General features: G+C 47.6%; 1 protein-coding gene across 2 annotated transcripts in view; it reads right to left on the bottom strand.

The window, feature by feature from the left end:
- KIAA0753 (KIAA0753 ortholog) overlaps nt 1–24,862 on the bottom strand; it is a 59,410-nt gene that overhangs the window by 6,037 nt on the left and 28,511 nt on the right. Inside the window, exons 8-14 of one of the 2 annotated variants that reach the window (XM_073565563.1) lie at nt 24,012–24,169; nt 22,413–22,529; nt 10,940–11,029; nt 10,533–10,602; nt 10,300–10,440; nt 706–784; nt 474–594 (exon numbers count right to left, since the gene is read on the bottom strand). In XM_073565563.1, the coding sequence (XP_073421664.1) occupies nt 474–594; nt 706–784; nt 10,300–10,440; nt 10,533–10,602; nt 10,940–11,029; nt 22,413–22,529; nt 24,012–24,169 (776 nt within the window). The remainder of the gene's footprint in view (nt 1–473; nt 595–705; nt 785–10,299; nt 10,441–10,532; nt 10,603–10,939; nt 11,030–22,412; nt 22,530–24,011; nt 24,170–24,862) is intronic. The other variant, XR_012228895.1, reaches the window with a different exon arrangement.

Here is a 24,862-nt window from a genome sequence, read left to right as displayed (position 1 = left end):
AGAGAGAAGGCGCGGGGCGACAGAGAGAATGCGCGGGGAGACAGAGAGAGAAGGCGCGCGGCGACAGAGAGAGAAGGCGCGCGGCGACAGAGAGAGAAGGCGCGCGGCGACAGAGAGAGAAGGCGCCGGCGAGAGAGAGAAGGCGCGCGGCGACAGAGAGAAGGCGCGCGGCGACAGAGAGAAGGCGCGCGGCGACAGAGAGAAGGCGCGCGGCGACAGAGAGAGAAGGCGCGCGGCGACAGAGAGAGAAGGCGCGCGGCGACATAGAGAGAAGGCGCGCGGCGACATAGAGAGAAGGCGCGCGGCGACATAGAGAGAAGGCGCGCGGCGACAGAGAGAAGGCGCGCGGCGACAGAGAGAGAAGGCGCGCGGCGACAGAGACTACATAAGGCAGGATGGTAACAATGCACAATATATTGACAGATGAGGTTGTCCTCCATCAGTATATTTTAATGACGGCTCTCTCTACTTACTCTCCTTCATAAGGCTCCTCTAGTAGAATATCCACCACCGGCTCCCGTTGTCCTATGGGTTTGGTGATCCTCATGGGGTGAGGAGAATGAGGTCTCTGGACAACGACTGCATTACATCTTTCTGTAGTAAGAGGATCTCACAATGAGTCAAAAAGAAAAAAAAAATAGGACATATCAAAGGGCAAAAAGAGAAAGAAAAAAACCCCAAAAACTATGAGATCGGTTAACTAACCCTTTTCCTCTTGTGCCCAGAATTCAGGGTCTGAATAAACTATTTGAGTGAACCTCTGCCGAACAGCTTCTTGGTATTTCTAGAGGTAAAATTGTTACTTATTAGAAGAATCACACGTACTTTAAAACCATTTACAGCATTTATTAGTGGGTTTGTTAAGGCCATAACATATAAAAATTATACCTTAGACAAAATCAATAAGCCGGATTACTTACCGGTAATGCTCTTTTAATGAGTCCACGACAGCACCCACTGGAGGTATCGGATCCGCCCATTTGGAACAGGAAACCCTACAGGAAAGATAAAAGGGGCGGTCCGCCTTTCCTCCTCAGTTTTACGTTTCAGAGTACCAGAAGGACCGCCAAGGATTAGGCAATGTTCTCTTATTTTAACATCTTTCTTATCCATTATTTGGTAATACTTTAACTATTGATATCTTTAGGGGGGGAAGTGAACGGGTGCTGTCGTGGACTCATTAAAAGAGCATTACCGGTAAGTAATCCGGCTTTTTACTCTTCGCCACGACAGCACCCACTGGAGAGATTCCAGAGACCATCACCTGGGTGGGACCACCGTGCCAAGGATAGTCCTGCCAAAGCTTAAGTCAGAGGTTGATGACAGATCAAGTCTGTAGTGCTTATAGAAGGTAGAAGGGGATGACCAAACTGCCGCCTTACATATAGTTTCAATCGGAACATCTCCCTTTTCCGCCCAAGAGGTTGCCATTGCTCTGGTGGAATGCGCCCTGATGTTCCCTGGAGGATCTTCGTTTTTTGCGGAGTAGGCTAAACGAATGGCCTCTCTGATCCACCGGGAAATGGTGCTCTTCGTGACTCCATACCCCTTCTTATAGCCCTGAAATGAAACAAATAGGGCCCTACTCTGCCTCCAACTGTTGGACCTCTCAATATATTTTAGGACAGTTCTTTTGACGTCCAGAGTATGGAACTTCTGCTCTTCCGGAGTAGAGGGATTTTTATAGAAGGTTGGGAGGAGTATCTCCTGAGATCTATGGTATTTTGTTGCCACTTTTGGCAGGTAGGCAGGGTCAGGTTTTAATACTAATCTGTCTTGGTATTCTTGGAAAAAAGGTGGATCTATTGACAAGGCCTGAATATCACCCACTCTTCTAGCTGAGGTCAGTGATACTAAGAGGGCCATTTTAAGTGCTAAGTATTTGAAGGGTATTGTGTCGATCGGCTCAAAGGGGTCTACCGTTAGGGCGTCTAAGACCAGATTTAGATCCCATGTAGGGACGGAGGGTATGTGGATTGGAGCTATTCGTTCACATGCTGTAATAAAACGAGTTATCCACTTGTTGCCCGCTATATTATGGCCATATAGTGCTCCTAATGCCGATATTTGTACTCTCAGTGTATTTACTGCTAAGCCTAAGTCTTTCCCCTTCTGCAGAAATTCCAAGATTGGGATTATCGGAACTTCTGTTGTATGAGGTACTGTATGGAATTGAAGAAATTTTTTCCATATTCTAGTGTAAATCTGGGTTGTGGACTGTTTTCTACTTTGTAGTAGTGTAGCAATTAAGGACTCCGAGAATCCTCTTGTCCTTAATAACTGCCTCTCAAATTCCACGCCGTCAAGTGCAAGCTGAGCACTTGAGGGTGGAAAAAGGGGCCCTGGGAGAGTAGATTGGCAGTCGGAAGGACCCAAGGATCTGTTATCGACATAATCTGCAGCCACGAAAACCACGGTCTTTTTGGCCAGAACGGTGCTATTAAGATTATTTTTGCTTTGTCGTCTCTGATCTTCCGAATTACTTGAGGTAGGAGGATCAATGGAGGGAACGCATACGCTAGGTTGAAATTCCAGGGAGCTAGAAAGGCGTCCAGTATGTTTGGGTGATCTGACGGAGATAGGGAGGCAAAGGTTTTTACCTGCCTGTTCTCCCTTGTGGCGAAAAGATCCACCTCGGGTTGTCCCCATGCGGCTACTATGTCCCTGAAGACCTTCCGATTGAGGCACCACTCTCCTTGTCGTAGAGTGTGACGGCTTAGGAAGTCTGCCTTTTGATTGCTCTCGCCTCTTATATGAAGGGCCGAGAGGGACAAAAAATAGTTTTCTGCTAAGTTTAAAATTCTTGCCGCTGAAGACATCAGAGTCTCTGATCGAGTTCCTCCTTGTCTGTTTATATATGCCACTGTGGTGGTATTGTCCGACAGGATCATTACATGCTTCTGTTGGAGCTGCGGAAGGAAGTTGTATAGAGCATAGAACACTGCAGTCAGTTCTTTTAAATTAGATGAGTAATCACATTCCTCTTTACTCCACCTTCCCTGATAAAACCCATTCTCCATGTGGGCTCCCCAGCCCTGGGGACTGGCATCGGTGGTTACGATACAGGATGGAACTATAACCCATGGAACTCCTGAACATAAATGGTCATCGTCTAACCACCACTCTAGGGAAGTCAAGACTTCTTGTGACAGGGTTATTTTGCTCTGTAAATGACCACTATGTCGCTTATCCTCCTGGAGGATCTGGTGTTGTAGCGTACGGACATGGTACTGGGCCCACCGGACTGCCGGGGTGCAAGAATTTAGTGATCCTAATAGTGACATTGCTCCCCTTAAGGATACACGTGGTTTATCTATAGCTGCTTGTATTTTTTGTTTTGTGAGGATGATTTTTACCTGGGGTAGTAGACATCTCTGGGTCAAGGAATCTAGTTGGAATCCTAGAAATGTCTGGAGAGATTGCGGATCGAGTCTGGACTTTTGGATATTGATGATCCAGCCAAGGCTCTGAAAAGAGGAGATTGCGTCAGTCACGCGTTCAGTACATTGTTTGACTGAATTCCCAATTACTAGGAAGTCGTCTAGATATGGCACAATTAGTGTGTCCTTTTGGCGAAGGTAGGCCATCACTTCTGCCATCACCTTGGTAAATATTCTTGGTGCCGTGGAAAGCCCGAAGGGCATTGCCGCGTATTGAAAATGATGAATCTTTCCCTCGACTTCCACTGCGACTCTTAGGTATTTCTGGAATCTGTTGTGTATAGGGAGATGATAATAAGCATCTTTTAAATCAATCCCTGCCATTACGCAATTTGGGAAAAGAAGCTTTATAGTGGATCTGATTGATTCCATTTTGAACTTATAGTTTTTTATAAATGAATTTAGCTTCTTTAAATTAATAATGGTTCTAAATGTACCGTCTGGTTTAGACACCAAAAACAGGGGAGAGTAAAAGCCTCTACCCTGTTGTTCCTCAGGGACTTCAACTAAAACTTTTTTAGCTAGCAGGACTCGAATCTCGTCTTCGAGAGCCTTTTGCTGAAGTGAGGAATTAAGGCGAGTTATAACAAAGAACTCATAGGGGATTCGAAGGAATTCAATCTTTATTCCTTCCTTGATTATATTCAAAATCCATGGGTTTAACGTTATTTGTTCCCATTTGGTAAAAAAAAATTTTAATCTGCCCCCAACTGGTGGGTCTAAACTTTTAATTTTTATCTCTCCTATATGTTGGCCCTCTGAAGATGGTACCCTTCTGCTTTTCGTCTTTCGTGGCCCATCTCGTTCTGTCCGATTGTCTTCTTCTCCCGAATGGCCGTCTTTTAAAGGTTTTCCTATAAAACGGAATGGGAGAATCACTGAAGGCCTTTTTTCTTTCTTTTGCCTTGGCGAGAATTTCGTCTAAGGCTTTTCCGAAGAGGAACTCACCCTCGCATGGGGTTGCACTAATTTTTGATTTTGACTGTGCATCCCCTTTCCAGCTCTTTATCCAAAGTGCGCGTCTGGCGTTATTCACCAGGGCTGCCGACCTTGCTGCCAGTCTTAGGGTGTCCGCTGAAGCGTCTGCCATAAAGGCAGCTGCCCCTCTTATCAACGGGATGGCTGCACGCAGTTTCTCCCTTGACACTCTTTGCTCAATCTGCTGGTCTAATTGATCTAGCCATACCAGCATTGACCTAGCAGTACATGTGCTGGCTATTGCGGGTTTGAATACCCCGGTGGTAGATTCCCAGGACCTTTTGAGCGAAGATTCAGCCTTTCGGTCCAATGGGTCTGCTAACAATCCTGCGTCCTCGACCGGGATCGAGGTTTGTTTGGAAGTGGAGGATATGACAGCGTCCACCTTTGGTATTTTAGTCCATTTTAATAGATCTTCATCAGTGAACGGGTACTTCCATTTTGAAGCGGATGGGAGAAAACCCCTCTGGTCGTGTTTTTCCCACTCTCTTTTGATGAGATCTTTAATTGCCGGTATCACTGGAAATGATCTCCTCTTTTTCTCTGCCAATCCCGCAAACATAATGTCTTGCGCGGTCTGGGCTCCCCTTTCCTCTTCACACCCCATAGTATTTCTAACCGCTTTTACCAGGTTATCTACGCTGTCCAGTGGAAAACATGCGCGTCCTTCCACTTCCGAGGATGATGATGAGGACGTGGATGCGGAGCCCGAGTTTAACTCCTGTTCTTCCTCTGACTCTGAACTAACAATAACCTGTTTTCTATGACTGGACTCTGCGGGAGTGCTGGCGCGGTTGATGGCTTGTATTTCCTCCCTAATTATGGCTCGGATATCCTGAGAAGATATCGTCGACCCCTGCCTGGTCTCTTTAATGCATTGTTTGCAGAGTTTTTTGGGGTAGGAGTCAGGGAGAGGCTCTGAACATAATGCGCATTCTTTATGTTTTGTTTTTCCTTTTTTCTTTGACTGAAGCGGGAGGTCAAAGGTAAAGAGAGGGGGGAGGGGGGGGGGAGGGGAGGAGAGGAGGTTAGCTTAATAGGTAGAGCATATGCTTTGCACACTCACCCAGTGAAGCTTAATACCGGTTCGGATGGCTGAGACGGTTTGGATCGGGTTTCTGCTGCCTCGCTCCTGCGGGCAGTCTCTGTCCTGGCGCTGCGGTCCCTGGTGCATCTTACCCCGGAAGTTCAACCATTACTTCCGGGGTATAGGAGCGTCGGGCGCCGGCCCGCACCCGCGCCACCGCTCTTGACACGCGCGGCTCGCGCGCACATGGCCTCACCATCCATGCTATACCCCCACCGATGGGGATGGGGGGGGGATCTCCCGGATGCCGGACCGGCGCGCTCCCTGGTAAGACCGGGCGGCCCTCCCCGGACCCGGCCATTACCACTATGCCACCAGACGAGGGGGGAGCCGTCAAACGGAGTCTCCCCCGACGCTGCTTCCGGACCGCAGCCCCTGCCGTTCCCGAAGAGACCGCACAGGCGGATGCATGGCCCAGGTAAGATCCTGCAGGATCCTGCTCCATTTGGAACAGGAAACCAAAACTGAGGAGGAAAGGCGGACCGCCCCTTTTATCTTTCCTGTAGGGTTTCCTGTTCCAAATGGGCGGATCCGATACCTCCAGTGGGTGCTGTCGTTGCGAAGAGTAAAAAATGAAAGGCTGCCATTACATGGATTTAAATAGACCGTCCACTGACCAACAAATATACAGAGAAATGTGTATAGATGCTGCCCGGTTGAGTTTCCATACAGTTTATAGCACATTATCTTGGGCATGCTGCAATATATTGTACGTGGAGATACTCTCTTCTTCACTTATGATGTATAAGCGACATTATGCCACCTTACTTTGATCTATGCTTTTCTATACATTAGCTTGTCCTTGATAATATATTTTGCCTACATAATAAGCACTGTTTCCATGCCTAAACACTGGCCATTTTATTGTTGTGTTTCAAATTTATTACATTTCATGTATTGTCATTTATACATATGTACATCTATTTTTGGCCACCTGGTTAAGTTCTTATTTCTACGCTCTTACCTCCGCCGATGTCGCCTGACCATTACCTGAGTTGTTTTTACTCTATTTGGTTACCAAATCTAAATTTTATACAGTTGGCATTTTTTTATGCATATTTATAGAAGTCTGCTAGTCTGTGCTTGGGAAAATGCCAAGATGTACACTGTGTGCAGAATTATTGGACATAAGAGTATTTTGACCACATCATCATTTTTCTGCAGATTTTCCACCTTCAATGTTTACACTGTGTTCCAAATTATTAAGCAAATGACATTTTTCTATGATTTTCCTAAATAGTCAGTACAAATGACAGTCAGTCTAATAAAAGTCATCACCCGTTAGAGTATACATCAAATTTTATTGAAGAAACCTCCCAATGATAACAGTATAATCTCCAAAATGAATAAAAACTCAAATTGCACTGTTCCAAATTATTAGGCACAGTAGAATTTCTAAACATTTGATCTGTTTTAAAGAACTGAAAATGTTCATTTGTGGAATTTGCAGCATTAGGAGGTCACATTCACTGAACAAAAAAGCTATTTAACTCCAAAACATCCTAACAGGCCAAGTTACATGCTATCATAGGAACCCTTCTGTGACATCACCTTCACAATTCTTGCATCCATTGAACTTGGGAGTTTTTGGAGAGTTTCTGCTTGGATTTCTTTGCATGAAGTCAGAATAGCCTCCCAGAGTTGCTGTTTTGATATGAACTGCCTCCCACCCTCATAGATCTTTTGCTTGATGATACTCCAAAGGTTCTCTACAGGGTTGAGGTCAGGGGAAGATGGTGGCCACACCATGAGTTTATCTCCTTTTATGCCTATAGCAGTCAATGACTCAGAGGTATTCTTTGCAGCATGAGATGGTGCATTGTCATGCATGAAGAGGATTTTGCTCCTGAAGGCACATTTCTGCTTTTTATACCATGGAAGACAGCTGTCAGTCAGAAACTCTATATACAGTACTTTGCAGAGGTCATTTTCACACCTTCAGGAACCTTAAAGAGCCCTACCAGCTGTTTCCCCATGATTCCGGCCCAAAACATGACTCCTCCTCCTCCTTGCTGAAGTCACAGCCTTGTTGGGACATAGTGGCCATCCACCAACCATCCATCTGGACCATCCAGGGTTGCTCGACACTCATCAGTAAACAAGACTGTATGAAAAATAGTCTTCATGTATGTCTGGACCCACTGCTACAATTTCTGCTTGTGAACACTTTTTAGGGGTGGCCGAATAGTAGCTTTATGCACCACAGCAAGCCTTTGAAGGATCCTACACCATGAGGTTCGAGGGACTCCAGAGGCACCAGCAGCTTTAAATATCTGTTTGCTGGTTTGTAATGGCTTTTTAGCAGCTGCTCTCTTAATCCGATGAACTTGCCTGGCAGAAACCTTCCTCATTCTGCCTTTATCAGCACAAACATGTCTGTGCTCAGAATCAACCACAAATCTCTTAACAGTACGATGGTCACGTTTACATTTTTGGGAAATATCTAATGTTTTCATCTCTTGACCAAGGCATTGCACTATTTGATGCTTTTCAGCAGCAGAGAGGTCCTTTTTCTTTCCTAAATTCCTTGAAACCTGTGCCCTGCTTAATAATGTGGAACATCATTCTTAAGTAGTTTTCCTTTAATTGGGCTCACCTGGTAAACTAATTATCATAAGAATTTGAGATTGATTTCAGTGATCCAAAGAGCCCTGATACACAATACCATCTATGAGTTTATTTGAAAAACAAAAAATTACATCTTTATGACACTTAAATCCAATTTGCATAATAATTTGGAACGCAGTGTATTGGATGAAGCAGATCAGGTGATGTGTATTTGTGTAATGAGGAGGGTGAGGCCTAAGGATAAAACGCCCTTTTATCAAGGTGTGCAGAATTATTAGGCAGTTGGTTATCCTCAGGCAAAATGGGCAAAGAAAAAAAGATATAACTGACTAGGAAAAGTCAGAAATTGTTACAAGTCTTATAGAAGGTTGCAGCACCCTTGAAATTGCTAAGATGATGGGGCGAGATTGCAGAACCATCAAATAGTTAACAGGGTCACAAAAAACGTGATGAGAAACAAAGCCGCTCATTAGCGGCTAAAGATTTCAGTAGAAACAAACATAAACCCATTAACCTCCAGTGCTGCCATATTCCAGAACTGTAACCTACCGGGAGGCCCAGAAGTACAAAGTGTTCAGTGGTCAGACATGGCCGAGATAAGAGGCTGAAGCCTGACCACCACTGAGCAAGACAGAAGGTAAAAACGTCAAGACTGGGGCAAGAAATATCTGAAGACAGATTTTTCAAAGGTTTTATGGACAGATGGAACATTGCAGGTTCTCGAGTGAGATGTTTGGATCCCCACGGCTGCATATTTTGCAGCTGTTGGACAGCTACAAAACGTGGTGATTGCCTGTGTTTGTCATGCAATCCCCACATGTTTTGTGACTGTTTAACAGCTGCAAAACATGTGGCCGAGGAGATGAGAACATCTCACTCGAGCGCCCTCAGAAAACTCAAGTAATGAGCACTTGCGCTCATCACTACTGATGAGATCAGAGTGACTCCTGAAGGACCAGATGGACGGACCCATCACTGGATCAGAAGTGGGCACAGACCTCCACTTCCACAGACACCAGCAAGGTGGAGGTGGGGTACTGCTATGGGCTGGGATTATTAACGTTTTTAGAATGTACTTTCTTCAAGCAGTACAGGAAAAAGACGAAATCTCTCAAGAAAACTGTGATTTGTATGCAGCACAATGCTCTATCGCAGCATCAAAGTCTCCACTGCTCGGCTGCCAGTAAAGGATTTAATAATAAGGACCCAGCCCCTTCCTCACCTGACCTAATCCCTATTGAGAACTTTTGGGTCTTACTTAGTCAGATTTACAGCAAAAGAAAACGGTCACCTCACTGATCAGTGTCTGGGAGGCCGTGGTTGGTGCTGCCCAAAAAGCTGATAGTCAACAGATTAATAAACTGACGGACTCCATGGATGGAAGGATTATTATTCCTACTGAGAAAAACAGGGGCTGTTTTGGTCACTGATCTTTTTAAATGTAAGAAATGTAGTTTTGTGCATGGAGTTGTTTGGTCATTAGTCTCACTTTAAAAGACGAAAAGAAACAATTGAGATGGGATATTTACAATTTTCATTTAGTTGCCCAATAATTCTGCACTCCGATTTTATTCCAAGACAAAACCTCACTTTTACTTTCTTAAAGGGGTTGTCCACTACTAGGACAACCCCTTCTTAAACTAAATGTTCGGCTACAATAAAACAAAGCCTATACTCATCCATCACCTATGCCGGCTCCGTTTCAGGGGCTGTGATGTGGTGGAATGACACGCGATGCCTGGCATCCAATCAGCACTGACGTCAGTGTCTCCACCTTCGGACAAACTGAACATGAAGAGGCAGTCCGGGCTGGAGTCAATTCCTGACTTCCTTTTCATGTTCAGTTTGTCCGAAGGTGAACAGTAACGTCAGTGCTGATTGAGCGCTGAGCATCATGGGTCACAACACCGCACGAGAGCCCCGGGGCGAGTGAGTGTCAACAACGCGGGAACAGAGCCGGCACAGGAGGCAAGTATAGGCTTTATTATTTTATCGGGGCCGAACATTTAGTTTCCACTACTAGGACAACCCCTTTAAATATTCAGGTTTCAGGATAATTGTTTTAGATTGACCAACAGCATTGTAGTTGTTCAATAAAAGTAATCATCAGAGACACAAGTTACCTAATAATTGTGCCCACAGTGTAGTATGGTAGTATACATGAATTCATGGCCACTTGATTGGACTCATTGTTACCAAATTGGTGCATCATTATTGATGCTTTACCTCCATTTCCTCCATTTTTTGGAATATAGCCTCCAATTCATCAGGTTGTTGAAAACTAGGTGAATACTCCACCCTGCTGGCCAGACTCCGATCCTGCAGACTCTCATCTTTTTCTGTTGCTGAAGACATGTCCTTCGCCAACTGATTGCAAACAAACATTACTTTATAGCGAGTTCAGCAATCTGTGGCCATCAGAGGTTATATGAAGTGATTCAAGGAAAGTCATGTTCTACCTGATGTCCAGTGACATTACTGCCCATACTGTGGGCATACGGCAACCTTGTGGCAGCATGGGCTTCCCTCCTACAGAACAGTAATAAAAGAGAAGGAATACATAGGAAAATCATGTAAAGATGATCGTTGTATAAACGAGTCATTGGCTAAAATCAACCGCCCGTCGTGGCATCATAGGCAGCTGTCAGGGGGCCCGTCATGGTATCAAAGGCAGCTGTCAGGGGGCCCGTCGTGGCATAAGCAGCTGTCAGGGGGCCCGTCGTGGCATCATAGGCAGCTGTCAGGGGGCCCGTCGTGGCACTTGCTTTATAGCAGAAGCTATTAACCGATAATTTAGTCCATTATGTCCATCATACAGATGCATTTGATATAACATCTGTCTGTACTTACTATTTTTACCGCTCACCTAAGATCCCGTAAATGGGCTATTTCCTCCTTGTAGAGATTGTCAAGTTGTTGCAATCGCTTTGCAGTTTCAGACTCCAGCCAATCCAACCTACCAAGGAACGGCACAAGAAAAACTCAAACAACTTTTAGGTGCTTAAAACTGGCGTAAAATTATTTGAACCCATTTTCCAATAAATGTAACATTGTGGTAATATGCCAATAGAATTCACAACAGCACTTCAGTAACAAGTGAAATTTTACAAGAACAGTTAGATCAGTTCCACACGTCCAACACTTACCATCCGGGTACTGAACACGCTGCCCTGATGGCCCCGGCCGGTCTCAAGAACAGAACTCAACAGCTTCATATGTTGTCAATGTTAGTGTGAAAATTCAGACATTACAGATTAGCCATGTGGATCCCCCACCACAATTTGTGGGACAATACATTTGGATGGTGTTTAGGATATAAAGGTGGAAAGGGTGCCGCACATGCTCAAGCTCACAGCATATTATTTGTGCTGCTGATTTGTCGTGGGATTTATACTGGATGCCAAACATCTGAAAATTGCTGAGGATTTCTTTTTCTACATCTGGAAGTACTATAAGCCCCATCCATATTGTCACGGAGAGAACATCTGCCCATTATAATCAATGGAGCTGTTCACATGTCCGTGTTTTTTGTGGACAGTTTATCAACCCAATCCAAGGGTTAATGAAAGGTTCATTTTCACCGGATGTGCTACATGACTCTCCATATTTGTTGGTAACTATGGAATGGACTCAGCTCGCACTCCTCTCTTACAACTTCCTGGTGTTGCTCCTTTTCCTTTAGTTACTTTTAGATGTTAAAAACAGACTCCCTGACCAAACACTCAGGAAAACCGGATTCAGCACACTGATAAAAATCTGTTCATTTTTTCATGTTTGAGAAAAAAAAAACAAAAAAAAAAACCACACTGAAATCTGAATTCGCCCTTTTAGTAATTAATTTTTAGGAGTCGTCTTGCTAAAGATTCTCTATCTTATGTTGGATATAAAGCCCGCCGTCAATCACTGACAATGGGATTTGACATGAACCAGACAGGAGAGTGTCATTCATCCCGCCCATCGGCACTCCTGTCACGTGATCGAGGAGTGCCAATGGGCTGTCATGAAAGCTGGGAGTCTACTGAAGACCCCCGTGCCTGTCATTACTATCCCGTTGTGAACTCTGGCTCGTGGCCGGCATTCATAAGAGATCATGATTTTTGCTATACATAGCAGTGCTAAAGCCCTTCTATGTAGCAGCTTCAATCTCATAAGGGGAATATTAAATAGAGTACATACTCGTATATACTTGAGTATAAGCCGACCTGAGTATAAGCCGGGTATGCATTGTCCCCTCATCCCTATCCAGGTATGAATGGCTTCCCGTCCCTGTCATTGTATCCAAGGCTCCCCCGTCCCTGTCCTGGCAAGCATGGCTCCCCCATCCCTGTCCTGGCAAGCATGGCTCCCCCGTCCCTGTCCTGGCAAGCATGGCTCCCCCGTCCCTGTCCTGGCAAGCATGGCTCCCCCGTCCCTGTCCTGGCAAGCATGGCTCCCCCGTCCCTGTCCTGGCAAGCATGGCTCCCCCGTCCCTGTCCTGGCAAGCATGGCTCCCCCGTCCCTGTCCTGGCAAGCATGGCTCCCCCGTCCCTGTCCTGGCAAGCATGGCTCCCCCGTCCCTGTCCTGGCAAGCATGGCTCCCCCGTCCCTGTCCTGGCAAGCATGGCTCCCCCGTCCCTGTCCTGGCATGCATGGCTCCCCCGTCCCTGTCCTGGCATGCATGGCTCCCCAGTCCCTGTCCTGGCATGCATGGCTCCCCCGTCCCTGGCATGGCTCCCCCATCCCTGTCCTGGTATGCATGGCTCCCCCGTCCCTGTCCTGGTATGCATGGCTCTCCCATCCCTGTTCTGGTATGCATGGCTCCCCGTCCCTGTCCTGGTATGCATGGCTCCCCCGTCCCTGTCCTGGTATGCATGGCTCCCCCATCTCTGTCATTGTATGCGTGGCTCCCCCGTACTGTCCTGGTATGCATGGCTCCTAATCCGCTATCCTTGTATGCATGATTCCTGTTAAAAAAAACATGGATTTTTGTGATCAAAAATCCTTTTCTCCGAGACGCTCATTGGAGGACACAGGACTGTGGATGTATGCTACTGCCGCCTGGAGGCTGACACTAAGTGAATGAAAAAAAGGTTAGCTCCTCCTCCGCAGTATACACCCTCGCCTCGGTTGCAGGCGAAACCAGTTTGGTGCAAAAGCAGTAGGAGATCACAAAAGACAAAATCAACCTTAATGCAGGTGACAACATGTCTAGAAAACCGACCTAGTATTATAAATACATATTAATAAACAAAGTGAACAAGAGCCAATTGGCTATCAGGGTGGGTGCTGTGTCCCCCCCAATGAGCGTCTCGGAGAAAAGGATTTTACGGTGAGTTTACCACAAAAATCCATGTTTCTCCGTCGCCTCATTGGGGGACACAGGACTGTGGGACGTCCTAAAGCAGTCCCTGGGTGGGGAGACGACTCACCGATCCAAGCTACATGAACCTCCTGTCCTAGAGGTGCTCCACCGCTGCTTGGAGAATCCTACCCAGGCTCGCATCTGCTGAAGCCTGAGTATGGATATTGTAGTGCTTGGCGAATGTGTGCAAGCTGGACCAGGTTGCTGCCTTGCAAACCTGTTCCGCCGATGCCTGGTGCCGAAGAGCCCAAGAGGTGCCCACTCCCCGAGTAGAGTGCGCTCTGATCCCTGCTGGAACTGAAGCACCTCTGATGCGGTAAGACTCCTGAATAGTCAAACGAATCCACCTGGCTATGGTCTATTTTGAGGCAGCGAGTCCCTTCCTGCGCCCCTCGGGGAGCACGAACAGCGTGTCTGTCTGACGAAAGGGTGCCGTCCGTGACACGTACCTCCTGAGAGCTCTTACCAGGTCCAACGTATGAAGAGCCTTTTCCACACGGTGTACCCGTGCTGGACAAAAAGAGGGCAAGACAATATCCTCATTAATGTGAAATGAGGAAACGACCTTCGGCAGAAAAGGAGGAGCTGGTCTGAGAACCACCTTATCCTTGTGGAAGATCAGAAACAGGGCTCGGCAGGAGAGAGCTGCCAGCTCCGAGACCCGCCTGATTGATGTTATCGCCACAAGAAACACTACCTTCCAGGAAAGGTATACTAAAGAGACATCCTGTAGCGGTTCAAATGGAGCTTCCTGCAGAACATTTAGGACCAGGTTAAGGTCCCAGGCGTCCAGGGGCGCCCTATAGGGAGGTACCAAGTCGGAGACTCCCTGGATGAAAGTCTTTACTTGCAGATTGGTAGCAATCCTGTGCTGAAACAGGATGGATAAGGCCGATATTTGTCTCCTGAGGGAACATGGGGCCAAGCCTGAGTCTAGGCCAGACTGGAGAAAGGCTCAGATGTTGGGAATAGAAAATCTCAGTGGAGAACCGTGGTCCCGACACCAGGTGAAGAAAACCTTCCAGGTGTAGTGATAAATACGTGCTGAGGCAGGCTTCCAGGCACTAGCCATTGTAGCAACCACATTGCGGCCGAACCCAGCCTGGGTAAGAATCCGAGATTCAACGGCCAAGCCGTGAAACACAGGGCCCCCGAGTTCGGGTGGTAGATCAGGCCCTGGGAAAGTAGGTCTGGGCGCTCTGGCAGGCGCCAGGGAACGTCGGCGAGTAGCTGTACGAGGTCTGCGTACCACGCCCGACGAGGCCAATCTGGGGCCAGCAGAATCACTGGAACCCCCTTCTGCCTTGATCTTCTTGATGACTCTCGGAAGTAGTGGCAGCGGGGGAAATAGCTACGGGAGGCGAAACTGGTTCCATGGCAGAACCAATGCTTCCACAGCAATTGCCTGCGGGTCCCGGGACCGAGCGACAAACGCGGGCACCTTGGCGTTCACCCTGGAGGTCCACATCCGGCGTTCCCCAATGCTGGATAATTTGCCGGAAGACCTCGGGGTGTAGTGACTATTCCCCGGACGCGAGACCCCGCCAGCTGAGTAAGTCTGCCGCCCAGTTCTCTACACCCGGGATGTGGACAGCCAACATCGCCGAGTGGCTTCTCTCGGCCCAGTGAAGAACGTTCCCTACCTCGTGCATGGCTGCCCTGCTGTGGGTGCCCCCCTGATGATTTATGTAAGCCACAGCCGTGGCGTTGTCTGATTGAATCCGAACAGGGCGGCCTGCTAGAAGGTGATGAAACTGTTGCAGAGCTAGCCGGATTGTCCGAATTTTTAACAGGTTGATCGGGAGGCGTGCCGCTTGCGAAGACCACCGCCCCTGGGTCGTGTGATGACGAAAGACCGCTCCCCAGCCGAGGAGGCTGGCATCGGTTGTGACCACCAGCCAATGGTCTGGGGGAAAAGGTTTGCCCTGGAGAAGTGAAGAACTAGTTGTCCACCACCCGAATGCCTGTCTGAACTGCGCGGACAACTGGCACCGGCGATCGAGAGAGAATGGGTTTTCGTCCCAAGCTGACAAGAGGGCATGCTGCAGGGGGCGAAGATGGAGCTGGGAAAACGGGTCCGCTTCCATTGCTGCCACCATTCTTCCTAGGATCCTCATGCAGAAAAGGATGGTATGAGGGACTGGTTGGCGAAGTCTCCGGACTCCCTGTCGGAGAGCTAGGGCCTTGTCCTGAGGGAGAATTACCAACTCTCGGGAAGTGTCAAAGATCATTCCTAAGAAGGAAATCCTCTGAGCTGGAACAGGGGATGACTTTTTCAGATTCACCAACCACCCTAAGCGGGAAAGAGTATCTAGCGTGAGGCTGACACTCTCCTCGCATGCCTGCAATGAAGGGCTCTTGACCAAGAGGTCATCTAAATAAGGAAAGACGACTATGCCCTGGGAGTGCAGAATGGCCATGACAACCGCCATGACCTTTGTGAACACTCTGGGAGCAGTGGCCAGCCCGAAGGGCAGTGCTGCGAACTGAAAATGTAGGCCGCTGATGGCGAAGTGCAGAAACCTTTGGTGCGGGGGAAAGATGGGGATGTGCAAGTAGGCGTCTTGGATGTTGATAGAGGCCAAATATTCTCCCCGCTCCATGGCAGATATGACTGAACAGAAAGACTCCATCCGGAAATGTCTGATCCTGATAAATTTGTTCAGGAGCTTTAGGTCCAGAATGGGCCTGAAGACTCCATCTTTCTTGGGAACCGTGAACAGGTTGGAGTAGAACCCCTGAAATTTTTCGTTCTCCGGTAGGGGAACAATGACTCCATTGTGCTGGAGCAATTCTTGGCCTTGAGTAAAGCCCTTGCCCGGGCAACTACCTTGGGAGGACGGAAAAGAAAAAACTGTCTTGGGGGGTACCTGACAAATTCTACCTTGTACCCCGAGGACTCTCTTACCCATGTGTCATGTGTGACAGAGTCAGGTGTGGCGAAACCAAAGCAGGCGAACGCCTACCTTGCTGGTGTCGCCCTGACATTTCCTCGAGTCATTTGGCTGAAGATCTCTGGGACCTGGGCTGGTGGGTACGCATACTCCCCAACGGGTTGGTTCTATATGAAACCTGCTGATCCCTGCCCTGGCTGGGACAACCTGAAGTGGCGGGATTGGTTGCTGCAGCCCACCCGGGGTTGCGAAAGGACCGAAACCGTGCCTGAAGTTGGTGACAAAATGGCTGTTTGACCCTTTGCTGAGGGAGAAAACTGCTCTTTCCACCCGTGGAGTCAGAGATGAGCTGATCTAACTTCTCTCTGAATAGGCGTCTGCTCTGATAAGGCAAGGAAGTCAGGGATTTCTTGGAGGTTGAGTCTGCCCGCCATGTCCTCAACCATAAAGCCCTCCTAATGGAGATCGCATTTGCCGCGAGTGATGCGCAGCTGCCGCATCCAAAGAGGCATTGATTAAGTAGTCTCCGGCCAAAGTGATTTGATTTGCGATCTCTGATACCTCTGCTGGTAGGTCCATACCCTGCAAGGCTCTGTTCAATGATTCTGACGAAGCAATCATGGCCTTTGCTACCCAAGTTGCCGCGAATGAGGGGGAGAGTGCTGAACCGGATGCCTCAAACACTGAGCGAGCCAGGATCTCTATGAGATGGTCAGTGGGATCCTTGATAGAGGATCCACTAGGTATGGATAACAGGGTTTTAGAGGCCAAGCGCGACACAGGTGGATCTACCGTTGGGGACTCTGCCCATTTATTATGGAGATCAGGGGCGAACGGGTACCTCGCCTTGAGCGCCTTCTGGCCTGAGAAACGCTTGTCTGGCCGTTCCCTGTGTTATGGCACAATGTCCTCAAACTCGGGGTGAGAGCTAAATACTCTGAGGCCGCTTTACTCGCTTAAATGACACTTTGTGACCTGAGGACAAGGTGGAATCATCTTCAATCCCAAGAGTCTGGTTGACGGCCTCAATGAGACTTAACTGTTTCCCGGTACTCTGGAGTACCCAAATCAAGCGGCTCGTCCGAGTCGTAATCTGAGCTTTGCTCGTTATCGACTACTGGTGAAGGTGAGCGAGAGGCAGAGCTTATGGATGCCGAAGCACAAGATGGACCAGGAGACGCTGTGTGGGTTCGTTTCCCCCGTGTCTGCCTAGAGCAGTGTTTCTCAACTCCAGTCCTCAAGGCCCACCAACAGGTCAAGTTTTCAGGATATCCTTAGTATTGCACAGGGGATAATTTCAACACCTGCTCAAGCATTAATTCCATCACCTGTGCAATACTAAGGAAATCCTGAAAACATGACCTGTTGGTGGGTCTTGAGGACTGGAGTTGAGAAACACTGGCCTAGAGTGAGAGCGGCCCCTGCAAGCCGGAGGCTCCTGTGAGGTGGAGGACCCCTCTAAGACAGGCGAGCCGCTAACACTGCCCCTATCTGGGGCTCGAAGGGACTCGATTGCTCTCGTAAGTGATGTCATGGACTGCGACAGAGAGAGGGCCCATGCCGGGGGGCTAAGTACACTGGGCTCGGTCGCAGGGGAGGGCTCCTGGGCACATTCAGAATCGCAAGCTTCACAAATCTGCTTACTTTGTGCATGTGGGAAGGCGGCCCGACAGGAGGTGCACGCAACGTACAGAAACGTGTGCGTCTTAGCTTTTCTGGACATGGTGGACCTGTTAAGTGATATGCCGGGGGGGGTGCAAAAACCGCTTAGCCTATGGCAAAAACAGAGGGTGGCCTTCCTCCTTCAGGGGTTGCACTTACCCCAGTCCTGTGTTCCCAGTCCTGGATCCCCTTAGGCGTTCATCCTGCCGAACAGCTGCTCCTTTTTCAAAAAAGCGCGCCTCGGCATGTGGGCGGGCCCTCGGAAGAAGAGGCGACCGCCGGTGACGTCATGGGGCGGAGCTTCTGTCCGCAGCCTAGCTCTGGCAGAAGCCGGGGACTAAATTTTCGGCGTGCACCCGGACCCGGGACCTCGAGAAACAGGGGCCTGGTCAGGAAATGCACTGCCGACTGCCACAGCTGTGTGGTACACCCTGTACCACGCGGAAGCCCGAGGATATGGCCAGAAAAACCGAAGCCACCAGCAATGCCGACCCCGGGGGTCTATAGGAGCCCTCCCAGCCCACCTCCTTCCACGCCTCACCCCAGGAAGTCGAGTTGAACCTCAGGTTAGGGAGGGAAGGGGGGCTGAAAAAAGATTAAGGACGGTGCAGGCACCCTAACTCTATCTTCCCTATAGGGGATGAGGAGAGGGACCGTCTTCCACCTTCCATCACCGCTGTCTGGCGTTGGTGATGCAGTGGGGGCCGCACGAACTATTCGTAGGCCTCTGTACAGCCTAGGGTTTCAATACCTTAGGGTGGTCAGGGCTCAGTCTGGCATCATGTCCTACGTTGCGGGAGAGGATACGTGGAGGCGACACTCGCACGTGCTCGCCCGTTGTTGGTTTGGGGAGATCGAACCCTTTCAGTAGGGTCTGTCGGCCCTGTCTCATCTTCATGGACGAAGGAAAAAATGACAGTCTGGAAAAAAGGCCAGATGTGTGCCTCCATCGGACACTACGCAAGAACTAGTTTCGCCTGCAACTGAGGCGAGGGTGTATACTGCGGAGGAGCTAACCTTTTTTTCATTCACTTAGTGTCAGCCTCCAGGCGGCAGTAGCATACACCCACAGTCCTGTGTCCCCCAATGAGGCGAAGGAGAAAACATCCTATTTACCTGCCTGCGCATCCTCACTGGCACTGCATCATGTTCTGGCCGCCGATGCCAGCAGCTCTTCCAGCTGAGCGATCACGTGGCCCGATCATTAAGGTAATGAATATTCCTTCCACGCCTATGGGAGTGGAGAGGTGTGTATATTCATTCCCTTAATGAGCGGGGCCACGTGATTGCTCAGCCGGAAGAGCTGCTGGCGCCGGAAAAAAAGAGATGCACTGCCAGCAGCGAGGGCGTGCAGGTAGGCAAGTAGGATGTGTGCTGGAAGCCGGTGGCTGCAGCTGGCACTGTGCACTATTACAGCAGCGACACAGGCTTTAGCCACAGCCGCCGGCTCCTGCCTCTGTGACTAGCTGCTCCGCCGCTCCCCCTCCCCCACATCTTTCTGCGACAATTGACTCGTGTATAAGCCGAGGGGGGCGTTTTCAGCACCAAAAAAAGTGTCAAAATAAAAATTAAATAAAAAAAAAAATATGCATATTTGGTTTTGCTGCATTCGTAAAAGTCCGATCTACCAAAATCTAATATATGAAGCTCAAAGTGTGTATGTATGTGTGTGTGTGTATGTTCCGGATAGGCATCCGCACCGTCGCAGCTACAGCCACAAAATTTGGCACAGTCACACGTCTGGACCCCGAGAGCGTCCTAAGCTATGTTGTGAGGCGAAATTTTAACCCCGCGCGTTCCAATTCAACAAACAATTTTGCCCCTATCTACATACTGTGGTAAAAAGTGTGTGCGCGTCAAGCTCCACCCCTCATTGTGATGTCATAATGCCCCTATTTGCATACTGGGGAAACAGTGTGTGCGTATCAAGCCCCGCCCTCATTATGTCACAATGGTTGCCATGGTGACGCTGATGTCATCATAGGTTGCAAGCCCCACCGCCGCTCATTATGATATGGTTGACTGTGGAATGGAGGATGTGTGATGGGTATATGGGCACAGGACTATGGGATGGAGGATGTGTGATGGGTATATGGGCACTTGACTATGGGATGGAGGATATGTTTGACGGGTATATGGGCACGGGACTATGGGATGGCGGTTATGTATATGGGCACGGGACTATGGGATGGAGGATGTGTGATGGGTATATGGGCACTGGACTATGGGATGGAGGATATGTATAACGGGTATATGGGCACGGGACTATGAGATGGCGGATATGTATGATGGGTATATGGGCATGTGACTATGAGATGAAGGATGTGTGATGGGTATAAGGGCACTCGACTATGGGATGGCGAATATGTATGATGGGTATAATGGCATGGGACTATGGGATGGCGAATATGTATGATGGGTATAAGGGCACTGGATTATGGGATGGAAGATATGTATGACGGGTATATGGGCACGGGACTATGAGATGGCAGATATGTATGATGGGTATATGGGCACGGGACTATGGGATGGAGGATATGTATGATGGGTATATGGGCATGGGACTATGAGATGAAGGATGTGTGATGGGTATATGGGCACTCGACTATGGGATGGCGAATATGTATGATGGGTATATGGGCATGGGACTATGGGATGGAGAATATGTATGATGGGTATATGGGCATGGGACTATGGGATGGAGGATGTGTGATGGGTATATGGGCACGGGCCTATAGGATCGTGGATATGTATGATGGGTATATGGGCACGGGACTATGGGATGGAGGATAATTATAATTTGCTATAACTAACCACAGTTAGTTACTATGCCCGGGCAGCGCCGGGCTCTTCAGCTAGTATTAAAATAAAATCTGATCAGTAAACAGCATAACGAGAAAAAAAAAAATCAACATTGCAATAAAATGCATTAACAAGCGATCAAAACATTTTTTTATTAACCGTATTTTGCGATTTATAATAAGCACCCCAAATTTTGACAATAAAAATAGGGGAAAAATCTTGTTTTTTTTTTTTTTAATAAAATGGTGGTACTCCTTACAATCCATGCGTCTTTCTGTTACCGGGGGTGGTGGCTGCGGTGAAGCGGGGTCCCAGGGTCACTGCCGGGGCAGGAGTGGGGTGATGCTGCGGACCCCAGACTGGGAAAAGGTGTGTTCGGATGTGCGACACTGCGGGTGTTCGGTGGTGCATGGGCTCCACCGACGTTTTGTGAAAGCCTGGCGCCCCCGCACTTCTATGATTTACTATGCAGTGGACTCCAGTAAAATGGCTGTCGGTGGCGGCCCATTCGCAGATGGGGATGTTGGCGCTGAGATCGCACCACCGAACACCCGCAGTGTCGCATATCCAAACCCTCCCCCATCCCAGCCTGTGGCCTGCAGCAATGTGCCACTCTTGCCTCCTCCAGCAGTGACCCTGCTCCACCGCGGCCGGTAAGGTATATTTGCATTATAAGACGCACCCCCATTTTCCCACAAAATTTTGAGGGAAAAAAGTGCGTCTTATAATCCAAAAAATACGGTACCTTAAAATGGCATCAATTAAAACATCAGCTAAGGATTCAAAAATGAAGCCCTCACCCATCCCCAGATCCTGAAAAATGAAACAGACGGGTCTGTGAATATGGCAAAACAAGTGGAATTCTTTTTTCTTACAAATTTCCAAGTTTTTTTTTTTTTACCGCATAAATAATAAAAAAAAAAGTATACATGTATGGTATTTGTGTACTCATACTGATCTGGCGAATCATATTCCCAGGTAGGCACAAAAAACAATTGTGGACTTGTCATTTTTTTTTTTTTCAAAAAGCAATCCCTCATACAGCTATGTGGACAGGGAAATAAAAAGTTATGGCTCTTGGAACAAGGGGAGGAAAAAACAAAAGTGCAAAAAACAAAAAAAAGGCAAAAAAAATTACAGGGTCATGAAGGGGTAAAACTATTATCACAAAAAATATTTTTTTCGTTTTGCTGTTTTGTGAATATAGCCTAAGACCTGGTCACAGTTCCAATATAAAGAGCACAATAAGGTTTATCCGGTTTCAGAAATCCCATCTCTAGGTATAATTGGATTATAAAACAAAACCTTCTTTACTCACCTTTCACCACTGCTCTCGGTGTCTGCTAAGGTCTGCAGTACTGACTCAACGTTGACAGCGCTGTAGCCGATAGCTGAGCTATGGGACTTTGCCTCAATCAACTGCAAGAGCTGCAAAGCTCACTAATTGGCTGCAGCACTCTTCGACTGGCTGCAGCGTTGTCATCGTGATATCAGTACTCTACAAAACTGACACCAGAACCAGGGGTAGAGACTCAGATTTGGGCCCAGGGACACTGAGTAGAGCAAAGTTTGCCACCAGAAAACCCTTTAACAATACAAATAATTCGTAGTAGAATATATGATCTATATTTTGTTGTTACCTGGAAATCTCGTTTTCTTTGTCTTTTTCAGCTTCTATTGTAAGTGAAGAATTGTTCTGATCCAATTTTTTAGATGGAGAAACAATAAAACTTTTGGTTTCGGTGTTCCAGCTTACCCTGTATTGAGAATGGGACACAATTAAGGTCTAACCTAAAACAAGTCTCTATATAGGTTACTTAGCTTTAGACATGGAAAATAGAGTAAAGCACAAAATGTTGTCCAAATAACTGTAAAGGAGCAGCTACTTTTAGAAAACAAAGAAATGAGCAAATTAAAGGGAACCTGTCACTAGATTCCTGCTGCTCGAACAACTGGCTGCATGAATCTGAGCCGAGCAAGGTACGTGCTTTCTGAAAAGCTGCGGTGCTACAGAGGATACAAAGCTTGAAAAGCCTTTCAGGGACTATATGGACATACTTGACTAGTCCAATGACATCCCAGGCTGGCTTCTGCCACCTGCTAGGGCTGATTACAGGTCCCGCTCACGTGCGTGTATAGCCAGAGGCTGGTCCATCACACTGAAGTGGTGCAAGGAGAACCTGGCTGGGAACAAAGGTGGATTAGTCAGCTCAGATCTCTTTCTATAGTCACCAGCCGGCTATTTCAAACTATCTTTTCTCTGAAATGCCAGTGTGTCTAGAATTTAGTGACCGGTTCTCCCTTGAATCCCATCCCGACATAGGACATACAGTTACGTCATATGTCAGGAATTGTAATAACAACATTATGTCTACTCCAAAATGGAATCAGTAAAAATGTCAGCTCAAGGGGCAAAAGATAAGCCTTCACCAAGTCCTACATCCCGAAAACGTTATGGGTTTCAGAAAAAAAAAGGTCAAATTTTTTTTGTTTTTTACACAAATTTCAGAATTTTTTTTTTCCCCTCACAAAAACAAAACAAAACTATAAGAGTGGCATCTGTGCACTCATATTGCCAGGTCAGTTTCACCATATAGTCAACATGGTAAAGAAAACAACCCAAAAGCAATTGTGAAATTGCACTTTTTTTTTTTTGTAATTTCAACGCAATTTTTATCCCCGAGTTTCAGTGCATCACATGATAAAATGAATGGAGTCATTCAAAAGTACAACTCGCCTGCTAAAATCGAGCCCTCGTACGGCTATGCGAACAAAAAAATAAAAAGTTATGGCTCTTGCAAAAAGGGAAGGAGGAAAACAAACAAAGGAAAAACCCCAAAAAATAGCTCCGTAAGGAAGGGTTTAACATTTCTATAAAATCTAAGGGCAGATTTGGCTAGAATTTATGCCTGGTTCAATCTTTGACACCAATGACTTATCTGTGGAAACCATCTGTAAAGAGGCCAATGATGTGGCATAAATGTCGACCACGACGGCCAGTTCCCACCAATCATCCTCTTATCCATCATGTCTTTCTGTGGCTACGATCCATTTCTGACAAATGTTGCTGTCTTGAGTTGGCTTTTTCTCCAGGCAGCAGTCAGAATACCTCAGTATTTAGAGCAAAGCTCGTATAAAATATTTTGTACTTTTTCTTTTAGTGGTGTTGCTCGCCTATTGGCCCGTTACACTCATGTCTATCGTTAGCTGCATGTTCATAAAGCATTTTCATTTTGAACCTTTTGGGGGATGGCGAAGGAGAGGTTGGATTGGGGGGTATCCAAGGAGTTTTCTTCTCTTTGAGCACTGGACGATTCTCCTTCAGTTTGAACGACACCGTTTTCTGCTGAAAATGGGACCGCTGAGACGGCTCAGTCTGTCGAGGCTGCCGGAAGCCCTAAGGGGAGACCGCGGCAAATAATTACAACATAAAACATGGCAAAAATGAAACACTCACTTTGTCATTTTATCAAACAAAATGTATGAGTTAATTGAACTTTTTTAGTAGATTTAATGCGCTGCTTACCATGACAAAAAAAATCACTCGTACATCAACAGGTCGCTGCTTAAAGCCCCCGTTACACACTGCCATATCGCTAGCAATATCGCTGTAAAGTCACCGATTTTGTGACGTTGCAGCGATATTGCTAGCGATATCGCTGCATGTGATACTTACCTCCGACCGGCTCCCCCGCTGCTCATCGTTGGTCGCGCGAGAAGCTGCTGGATCATTTCTCGTCGGGCGCTTCCTGTGGCGCCGACGAGCGACGCGTGGACGCGGGCGGGCGGACGTCAGGATCGCCGCGTCTGACAGGTAAGTAGCGACCCCCGACCCCTGCTATGTCGCTGGTGAGATCTGCCTGTGTGGCAGCTCACTAGCGACCACTTAGCGATGCAACAGCGATCCATATCATTGTCGGGATCGCTGGTGCATCGCTATGTGTAACGGTACCCTTAGTCGGGAATATGAATAAAGCAGTGACCTGTTATGTTAAGCAGCACATTAAATGCACTAAAAAAGTTCCATTAACTCATATGTTTCTGCGGTCACTGGTGTGACCTGTGATGTGTGGCAGCTGACTGATAATTC

Source organism: Dendrobates tinctorius, unplaced genomic scaffold (genome assembly GCF_039654945.1).
Source record: "Dendrobates tinctorius isolate UK_male_01 unplaced genomic scaffold, ASM3965494v1 ptg000016l, whole genome shotgun sequence".
In the NCBI taxonomy this organism is placed as follows: domain Eukaryota; kingdom Metazoa; phylum Chordata; class Amphibia; order Anura; family Dendrobatidae; genus Dendrobates; species Dendrobates tinctorius.
Note: the sequence above shows the minus strand (reverse complement) of the source record. Positions and strands in the feature narration are given on the sequence as shown.